This window comes from Microtus pennsylvanicus, chromosome 1 (assembly GCF_037038515.1).
Source record: "Microtus pennsylvanicus isolate mMicPen1 chromosome 1, mMicPen1.hap1, whole genome shotgun sequence".
Taxonomy (NCBI): domain Eukaryota; kingdom Metazoa; phylum Chordata; class Mammalia; order Rodentia; family Cricetidae; genus Microtus; species Microtus pennsylvanicus.
This window is the reverse complement of record NC_134579.1, coordinates 166,874,681-166,899,249: the sequence shown is the minus strand read 5'-3', so window position 1 is coordinate 166,899,249 and position 24,569 is coordinate 166,874,681. Positions and strand designations below refer to the sequence as shown.

Below are 24,569 nucleotides of genomic sequence, written 5' to 3'. Positions count from 1 at the left end.
ACTTAAAAGACAATGGATTATCCAATAGGAAACTGTATTAATTTTTTGTTTTGTTTTGCTGAAGAAAATCTTTTGGAGATGCAGTTTTCCCTCCCACAATCCCCTGTATCCTTTCTTTTCAACTTGGGCCCTGCAAAATGGCTCCCACAAAGAGGAGTGGAGAGAAGGGCCTCTGCCATCAACAAGAATCCATCATTAGGGCTGGAGAGACCACTTGGTGGTCAAGAGCACTGCATGCTAAAGGCCCCGGTTCATTTCCCAGCACCCACATGGCAGCTCACAGCTGTCTGCAATTCCAGTTTCAGACATCCTCACACAGACATACATGTAGACAAAACACTAATACACACACACACACACGAACACACCATCAACACCCCCAAGTGCATCCATGCAGTGAGTGGGCTGCATCAAGTGTGAGCCCCTGGGCAGTCAAAGACAGAAACTTGCCATGAAGGAGACGGGGTTCCAGATGTGAGCCCCGACAGACACCAGCTCAACAAGGCCGTCTGAGCCAGAGGGATGAAGTTCTGTATCATATCTGCGCATGTTTATCCAGAGTGGAATGAGGACAAGGGCTCAGACAAGCTATCTACTGTGATAACCTATTTCTGCTACCCCAGTCAAACCCTAAAGGAAATGAGCTTGAGAACCAACCCTGAGTGTCAAACAGGGCTGTAAAACTGCTTTAAAAGCCCTATTATAGGATAATCACTAAAATGTTCTCATTTTGAAGAATCAGACCAAAATTTCCTATTCCCTTGAAAGAAAAGTTCTTATTAAATGATTTATTGAACCTGATTTGTGTTGGAAGGAAAATTATTAAAAACTAACAAACAAAAAACAACTGTCAGAAATCCTTAATGTTAACTGTAAATCACTGACTCTTTCATTTTTTTCAAAACAAGAGAGTGGGTGATGTGATTCACATATGAAAACCAGTAATTACTCCTGCTACAGAAAAGGTTTCCTTACACAAGTACGGCAACATCCTGATTCCCTGCACGGAGTTCTCCAGTTCCTATGAATCCAGCAATTACTCCGTGTCTTAGAAGCTCATTTTAGAACGCATTCTGTGTTCCAACTCACCATTTGGAGACAAAGTCACTGCAGGCATTGAGTGCATGCTGGGCTCTGCTATGTACTTAAAATCCACAGGGATATCCCTAAAAATTGAAAATAGCATACATGTTAGAATGAGTAATTCACCAAAGCACATTTAGAAGAATTACCCAAATGTACCCAAATACAAGCAACTTGCTTTTCATTGAACTTCCAGGATGGAGTTTATTATGAAAAAGTTTTTATTTTACAAATGACTTTCCATGAAAATTATAATGCTGTCAGTTCTAGTTTCTAGTAATGAGACTTAAACTTTGGCCCTTATTACTAAATATCTCTGAGTGATGAAGTCATCTTAGAAGGTACCACGGGAGGCAGAAGAGGGTGTCTGAGCAAGCCTATGAGGAGCGCTTTCATCTGCCAGCCGACCTCACCTCATTACCTCGTGAGCAGGTGGGAGTGAGTGTGGAGGACAGACAGAGCTGTAGGGACCCATGTGCTACCTTCATCCACCCAGAAAAATGACCCAGGCCGCAGAGATTAAGTGCTTGGTACCAAGCCTCTTTTCAGTTTACATGTAAAGTATTTCTAAAGTGTACAGTCCAGAGTATAGAACAGTGAAAACCTCATCTGATAAAAATGCCCCAATATAAAACAAAATTCTCAAGTATTCACTTAAATTGAGAACCAAATTGTACTAAGTACCTTTTCACTTTCATTATTTTTTTTAATAAAAATGACTTGGAAATTCTGAAAGGGGTTTTGGCATGCGGCTCCCTCTGCGTGTGGAGGAAAGCGACTGGGACATGGAGTCTGACAAGCAGCAAGGTGAAGAGCGAGGGCAGTCTTAGTACCGATCCAATACTGCCAATACTTTGCTTAACTGGGAAATAATCACACTTCACTTCATGTATGAATTTCTCTGCCATTTACCCAACATCCAGAAGGAACAGATGGCCAGAGGAAAAGGCTCTCCTGTAACCACGGAAGGACGGGAAGTGACATCACGTTTCTAAGCGCAGTGAGAAGCGACTTTCAGAATGATCCTCCAAGTTTTTAAAGACAATTCATGTCCCCCACCTTTGTATTTATCACTAGTATGTAGTGACTTTTATAAGATGGATTGAAAGAACACTTTCTAAATTAATCAACCATATTTTAGGTCCACATCTTTAGTAAATACAGCAAAAGTACTCATGCCCTATTTCAGGGACCCCAGGTACAATCAGCTCTAGAGCAGCGGCTCCTAAGGGTCAGAGAGCAAGTGACCCTTCACAGGGCCACATATCAGATATTTACATTATGATTCATATCAGCGGCAGAACTGCAGTGATGGAGTGGCAATGAAATAATTTTATGGTTGGGTCAGCACCACATGAGGAGCTGGGTTAAAGGGTCACAGCATTAGGAAGGTTGAGAACCACTGCTCAAGAACAGAACTGAATCTATACTACCCTTGGAACTTCATATTTCTGCAAAAATTCCTGCTAGGCATAGTTAAATGTCATAAACACAGAATCGCTTTCCTACTAGATACTGTGACTCAACTGTAACAAAGATGGAGCTGATTTCAGATCATCTGGTTTGGAAATGAACGGCTCAATACAGCTAACAAGTCTGGCATTTTAAAACTAAAAGATAAACAGCAATACAAAACATTTAACCAAAATAAATACTTTTCATTAAAGACAAAAACAAAACCGCCGTGCCTACTATCAGGCTTTCAACTGATTCTCAGGCCACAGTTGCTGGTATCTACCGTACCCCCAATTCTCCTTCTCAAGGACATTAGCGGTTGTTTGTATAGCACTGTGAAAGAAAGCCCAGCTTCCTTTGGTTGTTTTCTTTTAGGTCTTTATTTTTATGTGTGTGGGCGTCTTGTCTGCATGTATGTCTGAGCACCACATGTGTGCTTGCTGCTTATGGAAGACAGAAGAGGGCATCCAATCCCCTGGATCTAGATACAGACTATTCTGAGCTGCCATGTAGGCAGTGGGAATTGAACCTGGGTCCTCTGGAAGAGCAGCTGGTGCTCTCAACCACTGACCCATCCATCTGGTTCTTATACTCTATTATGGTGCTGTTCTACAATGAGGTGGAGGACATGTAAGTTTGGGAAAATGCCTCTTGTATAGAAAGCCCCAGTGCTGGGAACTTCCTGTGCCTGGGCTCAGTCCTGCTGTGAGCTTAAGGCCCTTTCTCCTGTGCTAGCGCCAGAATCCCCTGCGATTACTGCAGCAGAGGCTGCAGGAGATCCCGAGAGCCCCGAGTTGTTTGCTCTCTGTAGGCAGAGGCAAGTTACTCCTCTCCGCAAGTCTCCCCAGTCACTCTCCCAGCCACAGAGCCACACATCCAAGTTCTGGAATCAGTCTGGCCCGTCGTTTGAGTTTTCACGTCCTGTACCACCTTAGGCAGATCACTTAAACCATCTTAGTGTCCTTATACAGAAGGAAGGAGAAAAAGGCTCCCACCCCACATAAACACACCCATGAGACGGCTTTGCACAGGAAAGAGGTTGTATGACATGCGTATCCTAGTGACTGACACATAGGAAGTGCTAGCTCCACACCTGCATTGTCACCAATGATAATAACATTAATGTATAGTCAATATGATAACAGCTGGTGCCACGGCATCACTGGCAACAAGAGAGCAGTGTGCCTTTCAGCAGAGCTTCCTAGGACTTCAGAGGGAAACAAGATGCTAACATGGCCACCTTAAGTTAATCAAAGCATTTTGAGAAAATACAAGTACCCAAAGCCCTCTAACTGGTACAGCACCTCAATATTAACCACCTTCTTACACCACTCTGCTTTCAATGATGGAGCTGGAACAGCATTTAGAGATACAAATGTCTGGTTTTGTATCTGTTATTATTGTTATTAAATGTTTGTTTAAGCAAACTCAAACCACTGACATCTCCCTGTCTCTGTCTCTGTCTCTGTCTCTCTCTCTCTCTCTCTCACACACACACACACACACACACACACGCACACATACACACACACAATTTGATATCAGGCTGGGGAGACTGTTACTAAGAGTGCTTGCTGTACAGTGTGAGGACCTGAGTTCAAATCCCCAGCACCCATGTAACACAAGGCGTGACTGAGAGGAAGACAACCTGCCATCCTTCTCTGACCTCTGCACACAAGTGGACAGGATGTGCAAGTGCGCACACACCACGTGCATCTGCCCCAAACCAAGCTAAACCATCCAAACAAGAACACTGGTGTTTACATCATATTTTCTGTAGAAAACAGCCTCCCTCCTCCTTTCTTTCATTGTGGGTGTTACACTCTCCCACTGAGAGCTAAATCTCTTAAAAAGCACCATTTCCGATGACAGACTTTAGCTTCAAACCATGACCCCTAAGGATGAAGCTGAAGGTTAAGATTAGATACAAAGTAGTCAATGTCCTTGGGGGTAATCTTGAAGGATATACTGCTGGTGTGCAAGTTGCATTAAATCTGAAATTACCTCGATTGTCTTAACAATGCCGAGGGCCTACTCAGCCCACTCCGGTTTCCATGGGAGTCAGTCTGAACAGGAAACCCTGGCTGGGGCTCAAGGCTGCTGGCTTTCTCTTAAATCACAACTTCTAGGGGTGGGTGGGAAGGTGCACTTTTGAGTCCTTGAAAGGCTGTGGTCTCCACTGAGCTGTGCTTTGTGTCTATAAAGACAAGCCGGGTTCTACCCAAGGACTTTCTTATTAAAAGAAAGATTACCACTTACTTATTTGCAACTAAATCATAAAACAAACATAATACTTAATGAAATCAGCTTAAGTATTTTTTTTTTAATTAAGACAAACTTTTTTTTGGATAAAAGGAAAAAGTATTCAATACATTCTGATTATATTCAATAATCCAGAGGCCTGTTTAAAGCTGGTGAAAGGGGGCAACTTACAGCATGAATGATTACATGGCAGGCGGTAAAGCTTGGGTTTCTTCGGAGGCCAGGAGATTGTGTGACCCTCATATCATACACCTGCCTGTCATTCTGCAAAGACCAGTACGCTACCTCATAAAGAGTGTGAGGCCAGCGAGAAGACCTGGCAGGAAAGGCTGCTCTGCAAGCCTGAGCGTGAGCTCTAGACCCACCAGGGAAGAAGCCTCCGCAGAGCTGCCCTTGACCTGCAATGGATGCAGGGAAACAAAGCCAACACTCACACACACACACACACACACACACACACACACACACACACACAAGAAATAAGAAATAAAACGAAAAAAGAATGTGTAAAGCCATGCTAAGACAGTTATCACGACCACAAAACCGGCAGTTCAAATCCATGCACTTTGAAGGATTCTCCAAAGACTGTGAAGGACAGTATGTTTAGATTTCAATTTCCAAATTGTTGGTACTTAAATAATCAAAACACTTTGGCTGGAAAAATAAGCAAATAGCTGCATATTATCAGGCTTTGACTTCGGCTATAAATTTTATTTTTTTATGTATTTATTTATTTGTTTTATGAAAGTTAGACATTTTACCGATGGAAACTCACCATTCCCAAACTCTTAGGCTCTTATCGTCTGACGTACTCACAAATCTTCGATTCTCATCAACAAACACAATGGTGTTGACAGCTCCCAAATGCCGGTCGTACTCCTGGACAATCTCTCCGCTGCGGATGTCCCACTGTGCAGCGACAGCAGAGAAGGTACAGACAGGTGAGGACTCGTAACAACAGCAGACTATACTTGGGAACCTGAAGACTCTAGTGCCCCATGTTCATGAACTGACTGCTTCCTTCTAGGCACATGCGAGGACCCTCAAAGTAGCAAGCATCAGTGGTGGATGCTCTGTTCTCTTCACCAGTCCTAACAGATACACTAGAGAGAGGCGTACCTACCTGCACGATCTTTTTGTCAGACATCCCAGCTACAAAGAGATTTTGCTTGTCTTCATCAGGATTGAACTTGACACAATAGGGTACTTTTCGGTTTGTAAATCTTGATATACACTGCCCTAAACCAAAGAGTCAAATTAAACAAGAAAAATAAATTTCACTCCTAAAGGATGACAATGGCGTGAAGATCTACTTAGAAGTCATGACGTACTGAATTTTGAGGAAGGGCAGCTTGCTTGCTCTTAAAACCACTACAATGGTAGTTTTCATAGATTTTTAATGGTTAAAATTTCTTTTTTCAGGAGTTGGGGAATGGCTCAATCGGTAAGAATACTTTCTGTACAAGTGTAAGCGCTTGAGTTTTGATCACCAGCATCCTGTAAAGGGGCAGGCACGGCTCTGCACGTCTGTAAACCCAACACTGGGAGGCAAGGACACATGGATCCTGGGAGCTTGCCGGCCAGCCAGTGCGGCAAAACTGGTCAGCCCTCAGTTCAATTGAAAGAAATCAAAGAAATAAGGTGAACACACACATACACACACACACACACACACACACACACACTAGCATATACAATTTTCCCCAAAGTAATGTATCACTAGTTACAGAGATAGATCTAATTATATCAATGCATGGACTATTATGAGCAGCAGAAAACATTAAGGTATAAGCCAGGAGAGTGTGTATCAGATGTGAAGTTGGGTGAAGAGTTAGAAATGAAGAGAGATTATGGTGTGATCCTATCTACAAGGTTAAGAACAGGCATGGGGCCTGTGGTGACAGACACTCTGTGGTTGCTGGAAGTGGGTGCACACTAGGAAAGGGCATAAGACTCCACCACACGCTGCAGTGTTCTATGTCTTGATCTTGACGTGTCTAAAACAAATTTGCACAAGTTTATTATTTTAAAAAATTGCTGAACACCTGTGCACTTAACACTTTACGTGTATCTTAATTTTTAAGAGCTGTAGGATGGTTGCCTTTTAGCCGTGAGGTCACTAGCTCGGTCTACACACTGACGCGAGGGTGGAGCCCAGGCAGGAGCAGCTCCAGAGGATGGCAATGTGAAGTCAGAACTGAGAACCGCGACAAGCAAGGTGAGGAACCTGAGCTGGAGTCAGTACGACCTTGGATTGAACCAATTCTGCCACTTACTAGACCTGCTTCTGAGAAGCCTATGTTCATGGGCAGTTCCTCACCTGTAATGCAAGACTAGTACATACCTCGTAGGGGCATGCTAAAGTCAAATTACAGATACCAGCATATGCTCAGCACAGTCAGTGTCCAGTAAACATTATTTCTTATGATTAACTTGGCAAAAACCACAGGTTTTTTTTTTTTTAAATTTTCAGACTGGGTCATGCTCTGTAGCCCAGGCTGGTCTCTAGCTCAAGGTCTTCCAGCCTTAGCCTCCTGAATGCTGGGATTGTAGCTATGCACCTTCATTCCTGGTTCTACAAGATGTTTCCTAGTAATATACAATTACACCACCACAAAATACCGACATAATTAATATCACTGTATTAAGTAAAACCGGCCCATATGAGTTCAGATCTACATTATCAATTTGGGCAATTAAATTAAATTTGCTCCTGATCTATGCAATGCCTATACGAGGAGATGTGGGGGAATAAGGAGATCATTAGACAGTGGACAGAACTGTGTTTGTCCATCAACATGTCTGCAGGTGAAGATAATGCCTCCCAGGGAAAGCACCGGTTATACGGACGAGCCTCAATCTATACACACACTTGTGCTATCAGCTGACTTCTCAATAATGAGAGGCAGCAGCTGGAGAAGGCACCATTTCACCAGAGGACCAGTCGGCCGAGTCCACGGACTGTTAGCTCAGGAGAGTAAGCCGTGCGCACTTACCCGTCTCGGTGTCCCAGAGCTTCAGGTACCGGTCATAGGCCGCGCTGAGGAACTGGGTGCCTGCGGTGTTGAAGCAGATGTCTCTCACAGCCTTACTGTGACCTAGAAGCAGAGCCACAGAAGCTGTGGTGAGATCAGTGCTCCTGGCATAAGCACCACCGAGGAGCACGAGGCAGTGACCTCACGGAAGCTGCCAGCCTGCACCCCAGCCCCGTCTGTGCGCACAGGCTCTGGGGTGACAGTTCGTCTTCCATCACGAGGCTCTGCAGGTGGTTCTCACAGGTTACATTTTGCTAAGAACTCAGGGGAAAGTTGCAATTTTTAAAAATTTGTCGTGGCATCTTTTAATATGCAGTGCACACACTGACGACTAACCAGCAAACGATTTATTGAGATCTAAAGTTCTAATTACTGCCAGTGAAAGAAATAGCTAAGATTTTTTTTGGGGGGGGGGGTCCCTTCCATATTGCTCACCATGTTAGAAGTAAAAACAAAGTGTTCCAAACCTCAAGTGCAGGAGGTTGCAGCCCTTATCCAGTAACTGCCTATTTCTGAGATCACATTACTTAATTCCATAAAAATTGATCCCAAACCATGATGTTACCTCTATTTTTAAAAGACGTTATCCTGGCACTAAATTAATTTCAGGGCCCTAATTATGCTTTCTCTGGACGTCAAACCTTGCCAGACAAATGAATCTTTTCAAAGTTTTTGAGAGAACTAAGATGTCGTTAAGCAAAAGCAGAAACATGCCCGTTTCTCACTATGACCAAGACACAAATGATTTCACACAATGTACGAGACTCAAACTGTCACCTGAGGGCTGCCTCCCAGAACCACCCCTTCCACAGAACTCCAGCTAGGCGGGTGCAGCGGAAGCGCCATGGCAACAAGCAAGTGTGAGCATGGCAACGAGCAGTCCCCCCCCACCCCCCCACCCCCCCGCAGAGGGGCTGTCTGAAGAGAATCCCAGTTTCCCCCTGAATTCTGGCAGTATGGGTGAGGCAGAGGAGAGGAAACCCACTGCATCTGAGGGGCATTTTATTCCCCTGGACACAAGTGACGGTTTCCCTCAAAGTCCTGGGTGCTGGCGCGGTGTCTTGGTATCTGTTTGCACAGAGAGCCCACACCGTAGCAGAGCATGGGAGAAGAGACTCCCACTTTAATCTAAAAACAGAGCCACTGTGGCCCACAGCACTTCAGTGTGGTACAGTTAAATCTGGAAAAAGTAACAAGAGGCGACAAGGACAGAAGAGTTTGCCAGGCTCTGCTGGCACAGCTTGGCCTCCCTTTGGTCCACTTCTCCTCCTCAGTCCCACTGTTCCTCATGCTTCCGCTGCTAGCTCCCAACATCCTTCTAAAGCGTCAGCTATGGTACTGCGTACTGGACATCTTCACAGCTGCTCAGACTCAACAGTCCCAAACCTTATGTTCCCTTCCTTGCTGGACGGCACTACCGCTCATCTGGCCGGCCGCGAGGTGTCTCAGGTCCCCGCCGTCTATCACCATATCCTGCTGCTGAATCTTACTACATTCTTTCTTCTGTCTCGTGCTTTAGTTCAAACTCTCGCCATTTTGAAGAGAGACTAATAAAATAACTGTATAAATTTATTTTCTTACTTCTAGGCTTGCCTATCAAAGTCTACTCCAGATTGCCACATCATCTTTGTATAGTTCTGATCGCATTACTTTCCAGAAAGGGCTGTCCCATGCTCTTCCCTGCGGTCAGGATTCGGTCTCCTTCATTATCAGTTCAGCTGGTTCTCCACAGCCAGGTCCGCTGGAACAGTTACCGCACGCTCCCACACAATGCAGAACACGCTCTCATACCACTCTCACTTGCTCGTCCTCTCTGCCTACCTAAGAGTTTACGCCTTCGTGACTCAGCTCAGTAGACCTGAGAATGTTCGCCTTCACGTCAGGGCAGTAAAACTGCTGCTACTGATGTTATCTCTCTTGCAAAAGCTTTCCTAAACAGATTTATAGACAGGGAGAAAAAGAAATATTACCGATAAATGTTCTTAGACAGCGCCGGTCTCCATAAACTTCCCATAGCTGGAGAAAATAAAAAACACATGAAAATGTAAATATTTTCTATACGATGTTAGAAATGGAACCTATGACCTCATGTACTCTAAGCCACTAGCCCTAGGGTAGGGATATCAGTCTTAATGCAAGTTTTTATCAATAACAACAGTCCTGTGCTAGCTATGTGTGTATATACATCTTTTGTAGGCACAATGGATTTAATTACTAAATATTGACTAGTTTGCCATTTTGAGTTATACTTTTGGGATACACACACACTTTATACTTGAAGAGGTATTTACATCAAAGTATCAAGAGGATTTAGCTATATATGGAGTTTATCTGGGTATTTTTATTTTCTTACTTTTTTCTGTACTTTACATATTTTTCTATGAAGAATAGCTTTTACTTTTGTAACAAACTAATTGTAAAGGAATTAAGTGTTATAAGAACTGCTGTTATGTACCATTTTCATACTGAAGTATTTAAAAAGTACTATTCTGAAATGACATATAGAATCTATATGAAAATATTATCTATGGCTCATAATCCTCATCATATCTAAAGCAGAGAAATACAAAGACTTCAAAACTAGTATCACTCTTGTCTCCCTCAGTTCACCAATGCTGCTAGTGCTCTAAGATCGAAAGCATTTTCTGGTCCCCCAATGCCTCAGGTCCTGAACATGGCAGACAAGGACCTCTGGGACCTGCTCCCTTGCCTGGGACTGGAATTATTTTTTCCTCGTATATTTTATGCTCTGGTAACCACAACCCTGCTGTAGGTTTCAGAATTTATCATGCTGACTCCTTCTATTCATTTTCCCCAAGCAGACTCAACTCTCCCTGGCCCCTCCCTTCCTGGCCTTCCTGCTCAGGCATGCTTCCACTGAAGCCGGAATGTGCGCCTGTGCCTGCCTGCGTCAGGGTTACTTACATCAACGTGAGACAGTCGGGACTTTCAAACCTTCTACATTATAACCCCCCTGCATATCATAGGTACCTACTAAATGCCTACAGGTGTGAGCTACATTCAATTTTGCTTTGTTTCTTGATCCAAGGGATGATCATAATCTCAATGAAAGTTAAAGAAAATTAGGAGTTTTCTGAGAAACTGCTTTAGTCAGAGACAAAGCGTTTCTATTACAGACAAATGTCTAAATGACTGCTCCCAACAAATGCAGCGACTTTATATACTGGTAATACTTATCACTGTTTAAAAAGGATAAATAAAGCCTTAACAATTTGACGCTCCAAGCTACAAGAATACTACAGGGCTGGGATTTACTGAACCAGCACAATGATCCACAAAGATACCAACTATTCTTTAAACCGTAAGGTTTCAGAGAAGTTGACAAGAGGGGCAGCTTGTTGTTCCTGCCGTGCACTCCACAGCAGGGAAGAGGCTAAGATGGACGCCCGAGAACAGGGCGGGAGAGGCTGAGGGCGGTCGGGAGAAAAGGATAAATGACACTGTCTACTCTCTGGACATGGGGTTTCCATCGCAGCCTTTCTTTCCTCAGTCAGGCTGAGGAACAAACTCAGTTACATATCCATAACCTCGATAAAAAATGCATTATTCCTGATTCAATATTTATGTGCCCAGTGCCAAAGTGATTGGATTACATCCTAATCAGCTGTCTGAGCTTTAAAAAGAGCCCAGCCAATTGGACCACAGAGCCATGTCTGACTCTACAAGTTTGGAAGCAGGCCATAAACAGCTACATACATACATACATACATAGGGCTTAACAGAAAACAATTAGCTTCTAATTGCCTAACAATCCCAATTTATTTCTGATTACTCAGACAGACCTCCCCAAAGTTCTGGCTCTGCAGCATTCCCACTGGGTTCCTGAAAACTCACCTTAATTTTACAGTCCATGGAGCAAGACAGCAACAAATGTCCAGAAAGAGGAAACAGCCTGACCGCACTGACACCCTGGAAAAGAGACCTCATTACTGCCCTGAAGCATTCAAAGAGACAAGATAGTGCAAGTAACCTAATTTGTTATTTTTCTTTATTCCAAACATCATGTTCTGGAATAGCCTTTATCAGTGTTCCAAGAGGCCCTATCTTGACACTAAATTATTGAGGTCTTTTTATTTTAAACTTTAAATTTCACTTCCTTATGGTGAGCCAGTCAAAAATGCTACCTGCCCCACTTCTTGCCCTTCTCTGAGGCTCCTTGCTCTCGGCAAAGCTCTGGAAACCGACACCTGGGACCCTGCAGCTGACAAACAGTATCAGCCTCTAGAGTGTGCGAATATCCCACTTTGTGTTGTTCTAAAATAATTTAAATAAAATAATTTAAAATACAAACATTGCCTTGGATTAGGAAGCAAGGAGCACCTCCGGTCTGGTGCGGAGTCACTGGGGCTAAGCAGCAGACTCGCTGCCATCTGCCCTTCACTCACCGTGTGGTGCCAAGAGGAGGCAGATGGCACAGGAAGCTGGGGGAAGGAACAAGCAACAGGGTGGAGGACGGACACTGACCCACAGAGCTCACGTCACGAGCAACCTGGATGGCCTTGAAGACCGCTGGGTGGCCAATCCACGGAGGACTCTGCCAAGCCAATCTCACATTGACCCTGAGTTTGAGGCTCCTGTCCTGACTTTCCTGACTGACAGCTGAAGTTCCACATCGGCTTCCGTTTGTATTTTATTGTGGGAACACTCAGTTGCCTTACCTTTGTGTGTCCAGACCACACGTGAATTTGTTTTTTGGGAAGGTAACATTTTTCAGGTGGCACAGACGACCGTAGATTAACACCAACATCCTGAGGTATGTGAAGGTAGGACCTGCCTTGATAGTCATACATTTCTTTAACTAAAACAAAAAAAGTCAAAAGACAGCCATAAATAAACGTAAGTCATAGTCATGCAATCTGTACTCTTAAAGCAGTAGCAAATGCCAAGATCTAGCATTCTACTGAGACAGAGGGAATGCCACGCTGATGACGGTAAACACTAAGATCATGGGTTGGCGAAATCAAGCTCCTATATTCCCTGCTATCATTACCATGAAAGGCAGTGTATGAGGACCAGGAGGTATGAGACCGCTAATAAGATCTATAGCTCTCTCGCTTGGCTACACATTGCAGTAACAGAGACTTCACGGCAACACAATCACCACGAGGGATGGAAAGATAACCCTTAGGTCTTCAGAGTCACTGTTAAAGAACTGGAGCGAAAAAAGCCAAGGCAAAGCCAACAGAGAACAAGTGTTAGCTCTCCGTTCTCCACCTTCCCACTTTACCATCTGCTTCTATTCTATCTGCCTTTCTCCATTTTCACAGCAAACTTTACAAGAAAAGTTGCATGGGCGGCTTAGACCACTCATGGCCTGTTGTAAGGAGGGAAGCTGGGGTGTTTGCAGCGGAGCCTCCTGAGCTGCACTGTAGCACTCCAGCAGGTCCACTGCAGCCTGGGATGCACCACATGTGCGCTCTGCACTGTGCATGCTGTCTCCCCGGACATCACCGCGGCTGCCAGGACTCTCGGCTCTGCACTGTGCGTGCTGTCTCCCCGGACATCACCGCGGCTGCCAGGACTCTCGGCTCTGCACTGTGCGTGCTGTCTCCCCGGACATCACCGCGGCTGCCAGGCCTCTCGGCTCTGCACTGTGCGTGCTGTCTCCCCGGACATCACCGCGGCTGCCAGGACTCTCGGCTCTGCACTGTGCGTGCTGTCTCCCCGGACATCACCGCGGCTGCCAGGACTCTCGGCTCTGCACTGTGCGTGCTGTCTCCCCGGACATCACCGCAGCTGCCAGGACTCTCGGCTCCGATTTAACACTATCATATGCTATCATTGCAGTGTTTTTACTGCACAGAGCTTTGTGAGATTCTAGACACACAATAGTTTAATTTGGAAAACAAAGCTTTTCATTTTCCCTATGATCATCCTTACCGTGTATGCATCCAATTAGTATACCTTTGGACCATGTTTGTCTGGTTTAAAAAGCTGCTTTTCTGGTGGTTGGTTTGAGCGTCATTGGAAATTATTAAGTGACTTCTGGCTTAGAATTAGGACAGAATTTCAAATAATCTCTGCAATTGTCCTAAATATTCGCCTGTCATTTTGTACTAGGTATTCATGCAGAGTGGTGTTCTCAGCATTGATGACTATAAAGTTAAATATTGACCAAGTCTGAAAAACATTAAAATGCGTTCTACCTCCTGCAGTATCATTCAACCAAGATTTATTTCTTATGTAAAAATAAAGGAGAACATTGATTTCATTACTACGAAAACTTGTTTTCATCTTAAAAGAATGGTAAAATTTATATATCAAAATTTTAAATTTTCTGTAATGATCAGGTAAATGTTTCCTTTGTACGGCAGTCTCACATAACGACTGTATACACCACGGGTCACAGAGGGAGTTCTCAGGGGAAAAGGAGCCAGGAGTGGAACCAAATTTAAGTAGCCAACTTAAATTACAGAGTGTACCTACAGAAGCTGGCGGCGCGCCTGCACAGGCTAGGTGCTCAACAGCGCTGCCAGGCACTGCTTATGGCGGTCGTGGGATAAACACACAACGCTACCAGACTCCTTAGACATAAAACCCAAGTTTGTGAAGCTAAATGCGGCCTCCTGAACCCTAAGCACTTGGTGTGGCAAAGCAGCATGGCCAGGACTGAATCGTTCTCTAAGCTGGTCACCATGATGGAATTCCCCAACTGAAACTAATTCTTAATGAACAGATACATTAGGGGACATTCCTAAGTCTAGTGATCTCACATCTACTCCTATGGAAAACAGTTGGTTCTATGACAGTGATGATACAGGGACATTTATTTGGCTTGGGTTAAACGACTGGTGCATCTAAGGCATTATTTTAGGAAAAAACTGATGAACCATTCAAGTTTCTTCTTTACTCTTTTTTTTAAAATACCCACTGAGGGGCTGGAGAGATGGCTCAGAGTTTAAGAGCACTGACTGCTCTTCCAGAGGTCCTGAGTTCGATTCCCAGCAACCACGTGGTGGCTCACAGCCATCTGTAATGAGATCTGGTGCCCTCTTCTGGCCAGCAAGCATACAGACAGACAGAACACTGTATATATAATATATAAATAAAATGTTTAAAAAAATAAAAGTAAAATAAAATACCCACTGATACTTATACAAAAATTATCTTTGTTTATCTTTAATCATACTACATTTCCTCTTTCATTCATATAAAGTCTATGTTAATTTCTGTAGGATGCAAATTATTCTTAATATAATAGTCACATAATAGCAGCCAACAGTGAGAAGAACTGGCATTATACGGAACAAAAATAAACACAGTAGATTTTCATGACAGTACAGACGTGAGAACTTCATTACCATGTAAGATTGTCTTCTCCTCCCCAGGTTTCTCCTCTTCCTGTTTGCCTTTCTTCTGCCTCTTCGCTGTGATTTCATCCAATTCCTTTTGTTCCTCCTAAGGAAACAAAGATGAGAACTTTCGAATGAATGCCTGAATATGACTGTTGGTCATACACTCCCTATAAGGAGGTTTACAAATACTTCTAGGATAGAGATGGATTACCTCTTATACTGATCACAAGCTGACATTAGACACATGCCTAGCAATATTTTTAAACTGATTTTATACACATGTACATGTAAAGTTCATACTTCTGGAACACCCAGAAATAAATTTAATGTGTTATGCTAATTATGCAAATGAAAAGCCAAGCCATCAGAAAATCTGGTATCAGAGGTCATTGAGTTTAAGAAGACAGGGTTGTTTGCAGCGAGTTGCTTTTACATCGTCATGAGGACATAAGCAACATTACAGATTTCAGATCAACTTTTTTGGGGAGAGCTGGGAAGGGGAAGACAGGCAAACAGCAAATCCTATCTACATAAACAAGTCAAGATAAGGCACCTAAAGTAAGCTGGAAGCATACCCATGCTACTAATTTATATACGGGCGTAAGCAACAGCCAGAATACAAAGTCCTAAGGACAAGAGTTCCTTTATCTTGTCCATCACTGTGCTCCAGAACCAAGAACAGAGCCCAGCTCTCAGAGACTGGGCTATGGGCTAATTTTATTAAAAACTGGTTCCATAATCTATGTTAGTCAAAAGAGCACCGGGGAAAATACAGCAGGAAAAAAAAAAGGCAGATACAAATATTGTTGCAAAGAAAAGCAAAGAAATTTTATATTTTCTCAGTCAGCTAAGGCTGAGAAATTTTGATGAGTCATGGCTCCTCTAGGGAAATCTCACATTTACCAATACAGGTATGACTAACAAAAACAGAGCACACACTGGAACTGACGCTGAAAACATCAACGCTTACTTCTGAAGGTTTGGCCACATCTTTTTCATCCACATATTTTGCCCACGGTCCCAAGAAACCATCAATGTTAGATGCATCATTTTCTTTGAACTTTTTCCTCTTTTCTGTTTTCTTCTGACCAGTTTCAAATACAGTTAGACCTACATTAACAATAAACATGAACAGTAAGTGAGCAAGTCTATGTTCTTTAGACATACCAGTATATAAGATTTTACTTGGCTAAAGTAATTATGAGCAACCCAAACCAAACTCTGTCTGAAACTGCCATAGAGACCCACTCTTGCTGACAAGAAGAAATTCAGTATTTTGGGAAAAGATGTTGGGATGCCTTTCAAATTCTAACACTCTTTAAAGGACTTACAATGGCATAGCGACTCTGGTTTTGGTTTTAGTTTCAGAGAGAAGTTTATCATCATTTAGCTTAAGAAGTGCAGAGAACAGCTCCTGCTTGGCAGGAGAGGTCCCAGGCGGTAGGGGACCACCAGCTGGTCTTGGGCTTTTAAAGACTCATGACAGATCTGGGGAGAGTGATGTGTGGGGGAATTGGGAAGTTGGGGAGTTGCTGGGTCCAAAACCCTTTTTTTTTTCTTTTTGGTTTTTTTCAAGACATAGTTTCTCTGTAGTTTTTGGAGCCTGCCTTGGAACTAGCTCTTGTAGACCAGGCAGGTCTCGAACTCAAGAGATCCACTTGGCTCAGCCTCCCGAGTGCTGGGATTAAAAGAGTGTGCCACCACCACCTGGCTCAGGCACCTTCTTAATAAAAAAATAAAAAAAGAACAATATTTTTTTCAGTTTTGTTTTGTTAATGATCCAGTATTGTTTCGTTTTGTTCTCATGTAGCCCAGGATAGCCTTAACTGGAATTATAAGTGTGCATCATTACGCCCAGCAACTCTAAAAACAAAAATAAACTTTGATTTATCATTTTAAAATGGAATTAAACTACCATAGACATTTAATACTTTACTTTTATTTCATGTGTATACAACAATACAAATAAAACAATGCTTCATAGAATCTGGTATTCTTGGCCTCTAATGTCATCAACCTTAAACAGACTTACAAAAGATGATGCTTTTGATTTCATCAGTAGGTGAAGGCTGCATACTGTTTGTACCCACGTTTGAGTGTCGTGATCAAAAGCTGACTAAGAATCTAATTGTGTGTGCATGTGTGCACAGGGAGTAAAGGTCTAACTGAAGAAAAAGGTCCATCCATATGAACTCAAAGCAGTTTCCATTGGGCTTTGTGTTACAACAAAGCAAATTAAAATTCGACTACAGTACTAATTATCCCATACTAAGAAAGCAGCTTCATAATATAGGGTTATCCTCATGCAATGAGCACATTTTGTAAATAAGATATCAATAGTCTGATGAACTTTGTACTAAGGTGTCATTTAGGTTATGATGTTTGTCATGCTTACTAAGTGAATAGAAACATAAATATATTTTAAAAGACATTAAAAATCTGCTATCACAGCAATTTGTCAAAAATTATTTCAACAAACACTTAGTATGGAATTTTCCTGTTAAAAAGTAGCTTGACAGCTGAGAGGCCAGTTGCCAAGTTTACCTATGCATTAATTGTAATAGAATGATTTCTAGTGGTTGGCATGGTGCCAAGCACTTAAAATAACCAAAAAAGGTAAGTACTGTCATATTCCTGACAAGACGACACAACCAATGAGTGGCCAGCGTGAGCGGTGAACAGTAGCGGTTCTGAACTAGTGCTCTATCTAACCCTACAGCTCTGCTACTTCCACCTTAAAAAAAATCAGGAACTAAACAAAATACTAGTTTTCCCTACTGTTTGGTGACTGCAAGACACTCGTTATAATTACTACTTCAAATATATTACCTTGATTTTTTTCAGCTTCTTCTACAGACCCGATGTATTTAGCGGACACTTGGTGGCTATCCAGTGAAGGGTCCAGTGCGTAGCCTGAAAGCAGAAAGTGCAAATGGCCAACTCCCCTTTCATAGCTCGTTCACTGTAAGCACCCACTTCCTAGTTCCTTTCCCTAAGGACCAGGCCTTCCTTTCTGAGCTCCACTTCCATTTCCAACCCTTCCCCCACATGTCGGGCTGGATCACGAGAGACTAGAGCGAGCAGTATTTCACAGGGTGAATCTAGCAAGCAATCATTGCAGAACTAAGAGCTTTCCTAGCTGTGAACCCATAGTTCCGTTCACAATCTCGCAGAGGTTAAATTACAGTGCATTCTGTGTCCAGAAAGTTAGAAGCTATTTCCTTCTCCTTCTTGATAGTGGACACTACCGTTAGAACATTACTTATTAAACAGAAAAGAAACAGGATAAGATGCTATATATAAGCTACAGCTATTATTTGGAAGATATCCTTCTTAGTAAGGGCAGTTTCCAATCTTAAAACACTACTGTTAAAAGCAATTCCTGACGTTCCTGGTGAGAGCAGTAAGGCTATCTGCTGGCATAGGAATACGACCCTTCACTCAGTTACACCGTACACAGTTGCATGTATCTGCGTTCTTCATTGGTCAAAGGGGACCAAAAAAATATACACACTCAAATTAGAATTTTCGTGAGTGGATGTGTTATTACAAAAAGTGTTTGATAAAAATTGGTCTTCCTAATAATCCAGCATATTCATAAGGCCGAGCAAGATCATCAGGCTATGGCCTCCAACCACGTCGGCAGCCATGAAAAAGCACCACCGCACTTCTGAAAGGGCACAGACTGGTGGATGGATTTAATATTTATTTTTAACTTTGCAGCTGAAGACTAAATTTCTTTGGGGAAATATAAAAAAGAATTGTTATGAAGTATAACTTTAAAACAGGCCAAGGATGTAGGAGTTCAAATCATCCTTACAATATACCAGAATAGAACCAACCATCTGGCTATTAGCTCATTTGCATATAGTTTTCTTCTTCCACCATTATAGTCACAGGAGAGAGCTTGACGTCTCAAGAGTAGCTTTGGAGTTGAATCTCTGAAACCACAGGCTCAAACGCCATAAGTGACTTCAGGTTTTTAAGGGCATAAGGATAACATCAGTGTTATATCCATTTCAAGAATGACTACCAATGGGAAAAAAGTAAACTCCATTGAAAACTCAAGGAGAAAAAGAAGCTTCAAGACCTATGAGAATACTAGAGAACTTCAATGTTTGTGTAATAATTTATTTGAACTATGGGATAATAGAAGATGTTTTTGTAATCTTTGATATATAAAATGACTGTGAACACAGACTGATGATCTGGAATCTCCTGTGAATAAGCTGGACTATTATGAAGACTGATTAGACCAAGCGTTTACTGTAGTAGTGAACTTGGGAAAACTAATGTGAGCGCGTTTGGGTAGACCTCTTTTCCTGGGTCCCACCGGACCACGGAAGGCCATGGTACATGTAGTACATCAAGCATAAACTAAACGCACTATGGAGTAGAAACCTACCCCAGACATTCACTGAGATGGTAGGCCTGATACTGTTCTATATCCCAGTAGTAGCACTTCCTGTTTACTCAAGTAATATTGTTTCCCTTCTCAGATCTTTGATGGAGTTGAAGATTAGATAATTATAGTTACCTTCCTCATGATTTAGCCAAGCTTAATTTCAATACACTACTTAGACTCCTTGAAATAGAAAGTTTAGTAAAACTTTTGTTATGTGCTCCTTGCTTAATATTGTTTACTGTTTTTAATTTTATATTTGGTATCTGTTCCTATTGTATATAGTTATATTGGGTTTGGATCCATCTTGTTTAGACAAAAGGGGGAGATGATGGGGGAAACTCTGTTAACCAATCACAGCTAATTGGGGTGTGGTGAACTGGACTAGGAAGAAAAACTGAGAGATCCAGGTGCATGCTCTCTCTGCACGGTGCCCGCTGGACCGATTGGAAGTCGGACCTCCCACTCTTATAGTGTGAGTTTCCCCTCTTTAACCACTAAAGTATAACTGTTATTCTTGAGCTAGCCTGGTTTTTTATCGTACTGACCTAATTCCCTACACCTATCTGCTGTCTTAGTTTCCAGGCTCTTCCTATATTACAGCTGCACACCTCTTATGTCTTCAATGCTCTCACTAGCACAGTCTTTGACTTAATCCACTGCCTTCTCCACACAGAAGAAACTTAATGCCCTCCCCGTTTTGAGACAGTGTTTCTCTCTATAGTGCTGGCTGTCCCGTCCTCACTCTGTAGACCAGGCTACCCTTGAACTCAGAGAGATCCGCCTGCCTCTACTTCCCAAGTGCTGGGATTAAAGGCATGAACACACCACAATGGCTGTTTATTTTCAAACAAGTTCATTTCCAAACTAGGCAAACTTAATGGCTGCAAATGCTTATGCTTCCTATAAAGAAACTTGAAAAGTAGATGTTAATAAAAGCATAATTTATTATTATTTTTAATCCTGCTTTACTTTAAGGAGACTAAGCTATTTAAATTATTGAAATGGCCCCTTCTAAAATTTATGAAAACAAAAACTTTAAGTCTGTCTTAGTATAGGCTAGAATATATAAATTCCTAAGTTTTTGGGTTGTGTGTGTGTGTGTGTATGTGTGCGCGTGTGTGGGTATTTTGCCTGCATGTATGTTTACGCACCATGTGAGTGCCTGGTGCACAAAGGCAACAAGAGGGTTGTGGATCTAGACTTACAGACAACTGTGAACCACCATGTGGGCGCTGGGAATTGAACCCAGGTCCTCTGGGAGAACAGCCAGTGCTCTTAGCTGAGCCATATCCCCATCTCTCATGACTTAGTTTTTAGGGCGCACACATTACTGTAGACAAAGGGTACGAAGTGAATTTGTAACCCTTTACTGATACTAGAAGTATCAACGAAATCTTCTAGGTGATTATAGTAGTGTGCAGTCTTTTTGTTATTTTCTTGTTTGTTTTTGAGGCAGGATCTCATGGAACCCAGGTTGGCCTACACTCACTATGGGCCCAAGGATGACCTTGAACTGCAGATTCTTAGGCCTTGTACTTCTCGGGGCCTAAGTCACCACCACGTCTGAGTTGCGCTGCACTGGTGATTGAACCCAGAGCCTATAGGCTCAGCCAGTAACCTATCACCTGAGCTACATCCCCAGCTAGTGGCAGTTTTCACTGACTGCATCCCTGGCATGGTGATACATAACCCAACAATATAGGACAAATCCTTTTCACAACTATCTCTGTAACTGCTTAATTTTAAAAAATTCTATTACTGAGAGAATGAAGATATTTTATTCTATGGCTTTGTTACTATTCTACAGGCCTTTAGTAACTAAGAGAAAATATTTAAGAAATAAGATTTGAGAAACAGAATAAAGTTAAGTAGTATATAAGATAATGAATATAATTTTTCATACTATATTTTTACTTATCAACTTAATAATCATCTGCATGTGATAGACATTTAATAACAAATGTTCATCTCCAAGTACAATAACAAGGAACATCCTAGTCTTAGGACCACATACAATAGTATGAAAAAAATCATAGAGGATTAAAAATAAGAGTTCAATATTCAAAGTCACTTCCCATTCAGTATTTATAGGTGTGCATAAGAAAGTACACTACCTCTTTGGTGAAATCCAGATCCGTAAACTTAAAAAGCCAGAAGACAAAATGAATGATGGCATACACTACTCATGCTTTTTGTAAAGCCGAACTACAACTGCTGAAGTTTTATCCCCACCTTACCGTATGTGGCAAATGTTCTTCTCTGCTGTTCAAACATGAAGTCATTGATATGCGCCGGCTCGGCATATCCAGAAAGCATATTTCTAGGAGCAGCCATTTGCTGTGTTCTAAAGGGATTTTCTGGTCCAAACTGCAATGTTATAAGGAAGGGAGAGACAGTTACTGAAGTCACCTTATAACGCATTTTCAACTCTAAACCATCAGGGGCCATGCCAGCCTCACAGGCCAGGGGAATGAGGCAATGACTGATTAGCACTGTCTGTTAGCCCCTGGGACAGGAGGAGAGCGCAGCTCCCAGAAGTCCACATGTGTCTATTTATTTCAAGAGCTAGATGTTGGCACTGCAGGAAGTCTAACCTGAAGGCACATCTCTGGGTAACTGAGAATCACTATCGATTTTTCTAAATTGTGACTTGGGGTTTGGGGTGATCTTTTGTCAATGACTGCACTGGAAAACAATTTTTTTCTTTTAAAAGCATGTTTTTTCACTAATTATGAGTTCCTCAAAGGTAGAGACTCAGAATCCTCTACATTCGCCACCGTGCGTGGCAAACAGAAAATACAGATATCATTAATCAAATAAAGATCAATTAGAATCCTAGTGGAGGCACAGGATGGGAAACAAACTAAAAATGAAGTATTTGAAAGAGTCCCCCAGAAGACACACCACAAATGTAAATAGAACTTCTCCACTCAGAGAATTAACATTCTCAAACAAAACGGTGGCACTGTGACCTATTGGTTTAAAAGGCTGTTTCCAGAATGATTTTCCAAATGTTGATTTGTTTTTGAAAAGTCCGGCACTCTGCTCAGCTATACAACAGAAGCCTACAGTGGGGTCCATGCTTATCAACCGACTAGACCCAAGGCTAGACCAAGCCTGAGGCAATGCCTCACTACCTTAAAACTTTCCCTACCCGTGCAACTGTAAAGTCTAACTGTAAAATAGTTAAGAAATGCTACAATCTGTAGTGTTAACCCCTACTAAGTCATGCTATTATAAAAGATCCAGGAATATCAAACTCTGACACAAGTTTCACTCTATAGCCCAAGATGCTCTGGAACTCTTGCCAATCTTTTCAAAGTTCTTACTTTTTGCTTGTTTTTACGAAGAGTCAAATGAGTATTCACACTTAGGGAAGAATGAGTTTAATACTTTTCTCTTTATTATTCTTTTATTTGTTGCACAATATAGCCCAGGTTGACTTAGAACTTGCATGGAGCCCCACATTGACCTCAAATTAGCAATAATCCTGCCTTCACCTCCCGATTGCTGGGATTACCAGCACACACTATCACTCTCGGCACATAAAGGCATTTATCTGAACACTGGAACACTCAATTGATCCTGATGAAATATTTTGACATTAGAACATCAAGTTACTATCTTTAGAACCATCTTTTTCTATGATACATTTTCAAAGCCACAAATACAAATTCCTGCTTCTCCTTAACCAACACTGTGTCTTCTCTATACACCATGCATGAAAAACTATGAATTTAGCTGTCAGATTATTTGTCTAGTATATTTTTTTGCATTAGAGGAAAATAAACCAACACAAGTTTGCCACAGAATGAAAACTTTCATTTCTGCTTAAAATACCCAAATTTTCAACCAAGTTTTAAATTGTACTCATTGCAAACTATAAAGAACAATTATATGCACAACACAGGACTTTGTAGCCACATCTGCAGATCGGCAGAACCACAGGGAAGACAATGCAGTCTGCCGGAAGTTGCTGATAACTCCATTTACTCATGAAATTATTATAATGCACAGAAATAGCCATAAAATTAGAGATAATGAAACGATTAAGAGCTCCGAAGAGGTACCACCTGGACATTCCAGATACACCTCAAAGCGGCATGTGTGGGACAAGGGAATCTAAGACAGAATCCCACTGCCCTTGGTCCTCCGAGCATGTGATGAACAGGGGCTTACAGGTGCTCCCATTAGAAAAGGAGCACCTACTTTATAATAAGTGGGCTGAACTCAGTCCACTATATTTACAGACTGGCCTCAGCATCAATGACAGGGATTTATTAAACATGGTGGTTCCTCAAAAAATGGGAATCGATTACTTCAAGATCCAGCTATACCACTCTTGGGCATATACCCAAAGGATGCTCCATCCTATCCCAAGGACACTTGCTCAACTATGTTCATAGTGGCTTTATTCATAATAGCCAGAAACTGGAAACAACCTAGATGTCCCTCAACCAAAGACTAGATAAAGAAAATGTGGTACGTTTACACAATGGAGTATTACTCAGCAGTTAAAATAACAACATCATCAACAACAACAAAACAAAACCCCTTGACATCATGAAATTTGCAGCCAAATGGATGGAAGTAGAAAAAAAATCACCCTGAGGTAACCCAGATCCAGAAACACAAACATGTGTGCACTCACTTGTAAGTGGATATTAGCTGTTAAGTAACTGATAATCATGCTACAGTCCACAGATCCAGAAAGGCTAAGTAACAAGGAGGGCTCAAAGGGGCATGCATGGCTCTCCCTGGGAAGGAAAGCAGGATAGACACAGGTGGAGGGGCACGCAGAGGTGGGGACAGGAGGGGTCAGGCGGGGAAGGGGGACCACAGGGAGAGACTAGAATCGGAGGGCATTTGGAGGGTGATGTGGAACCTAATGCGGTGGAAACTACTGGAGTCTACAGGGTGACTTTAACAAAGACTCCTAGTAACGGAGGGTAAGGAGCCTGAGCCAGCCGTCCTCTTGGGACTGGGACACTAACTCAGCCACAAAACCTTCGA

At 42.3% G+C, this 24,569-nt stretch overlaps 1 protein-coding gene across 2 annotated transcripts in view; it reads right to left on the bottom strand.

Annotated features, from left to right (window-relative positions):
* Cdc40 (cell division cycle 40) overlaps nt 1–24,569 on the bottom strand; it is a 52,460-nt gene that overhangs the window by 3,265 nt on the left and 24,626 nt on the right. For both annotated transcript variants that reach the window (XM_075945009.1, XM_075945019.1), the window contains 11 exons: nt 21,794–21,923; nt 17,981–18,064; nt 16,122–16,261; nt 15,158–15,254; nt 12,515–12,654; nt 11,691–11,765; nt 9,806–9,851; nt 7,797–7,898; nt 5,924–6,039; nt 5,576–5,709; nt 1,090–1,166 (listed from right to left, as the gene is read on the bottom strand). In XM_075945009.1, the coding sequence (XP_075801124.1) occupies nt 1,090–1,166; nt 5,576–5,709; nt 5,924–6,039; nt 7,797–7,898; nt 9,806–9,851; nt 11,691–11,765; nt 12,515–12,654; nt 15,158–15,254; nt 16,122–16,261; nt 17,981–18,064; nt 21,794–21,923 (1,141 nt within the window). The remainder of the gene's footprint in view (nt 1–1,089; nt 1,167–5,575; nt 5,710–5,923; nt 6,040–7,796; nt 7,899–9,805; nt 9,852–11,690; nt 11,766–12,514; nt 12,655–15,157; nt 15,255–16,121; nt 16,262–17,980; nt 18,065–21,793; nt 21,924–24,569) is intronic.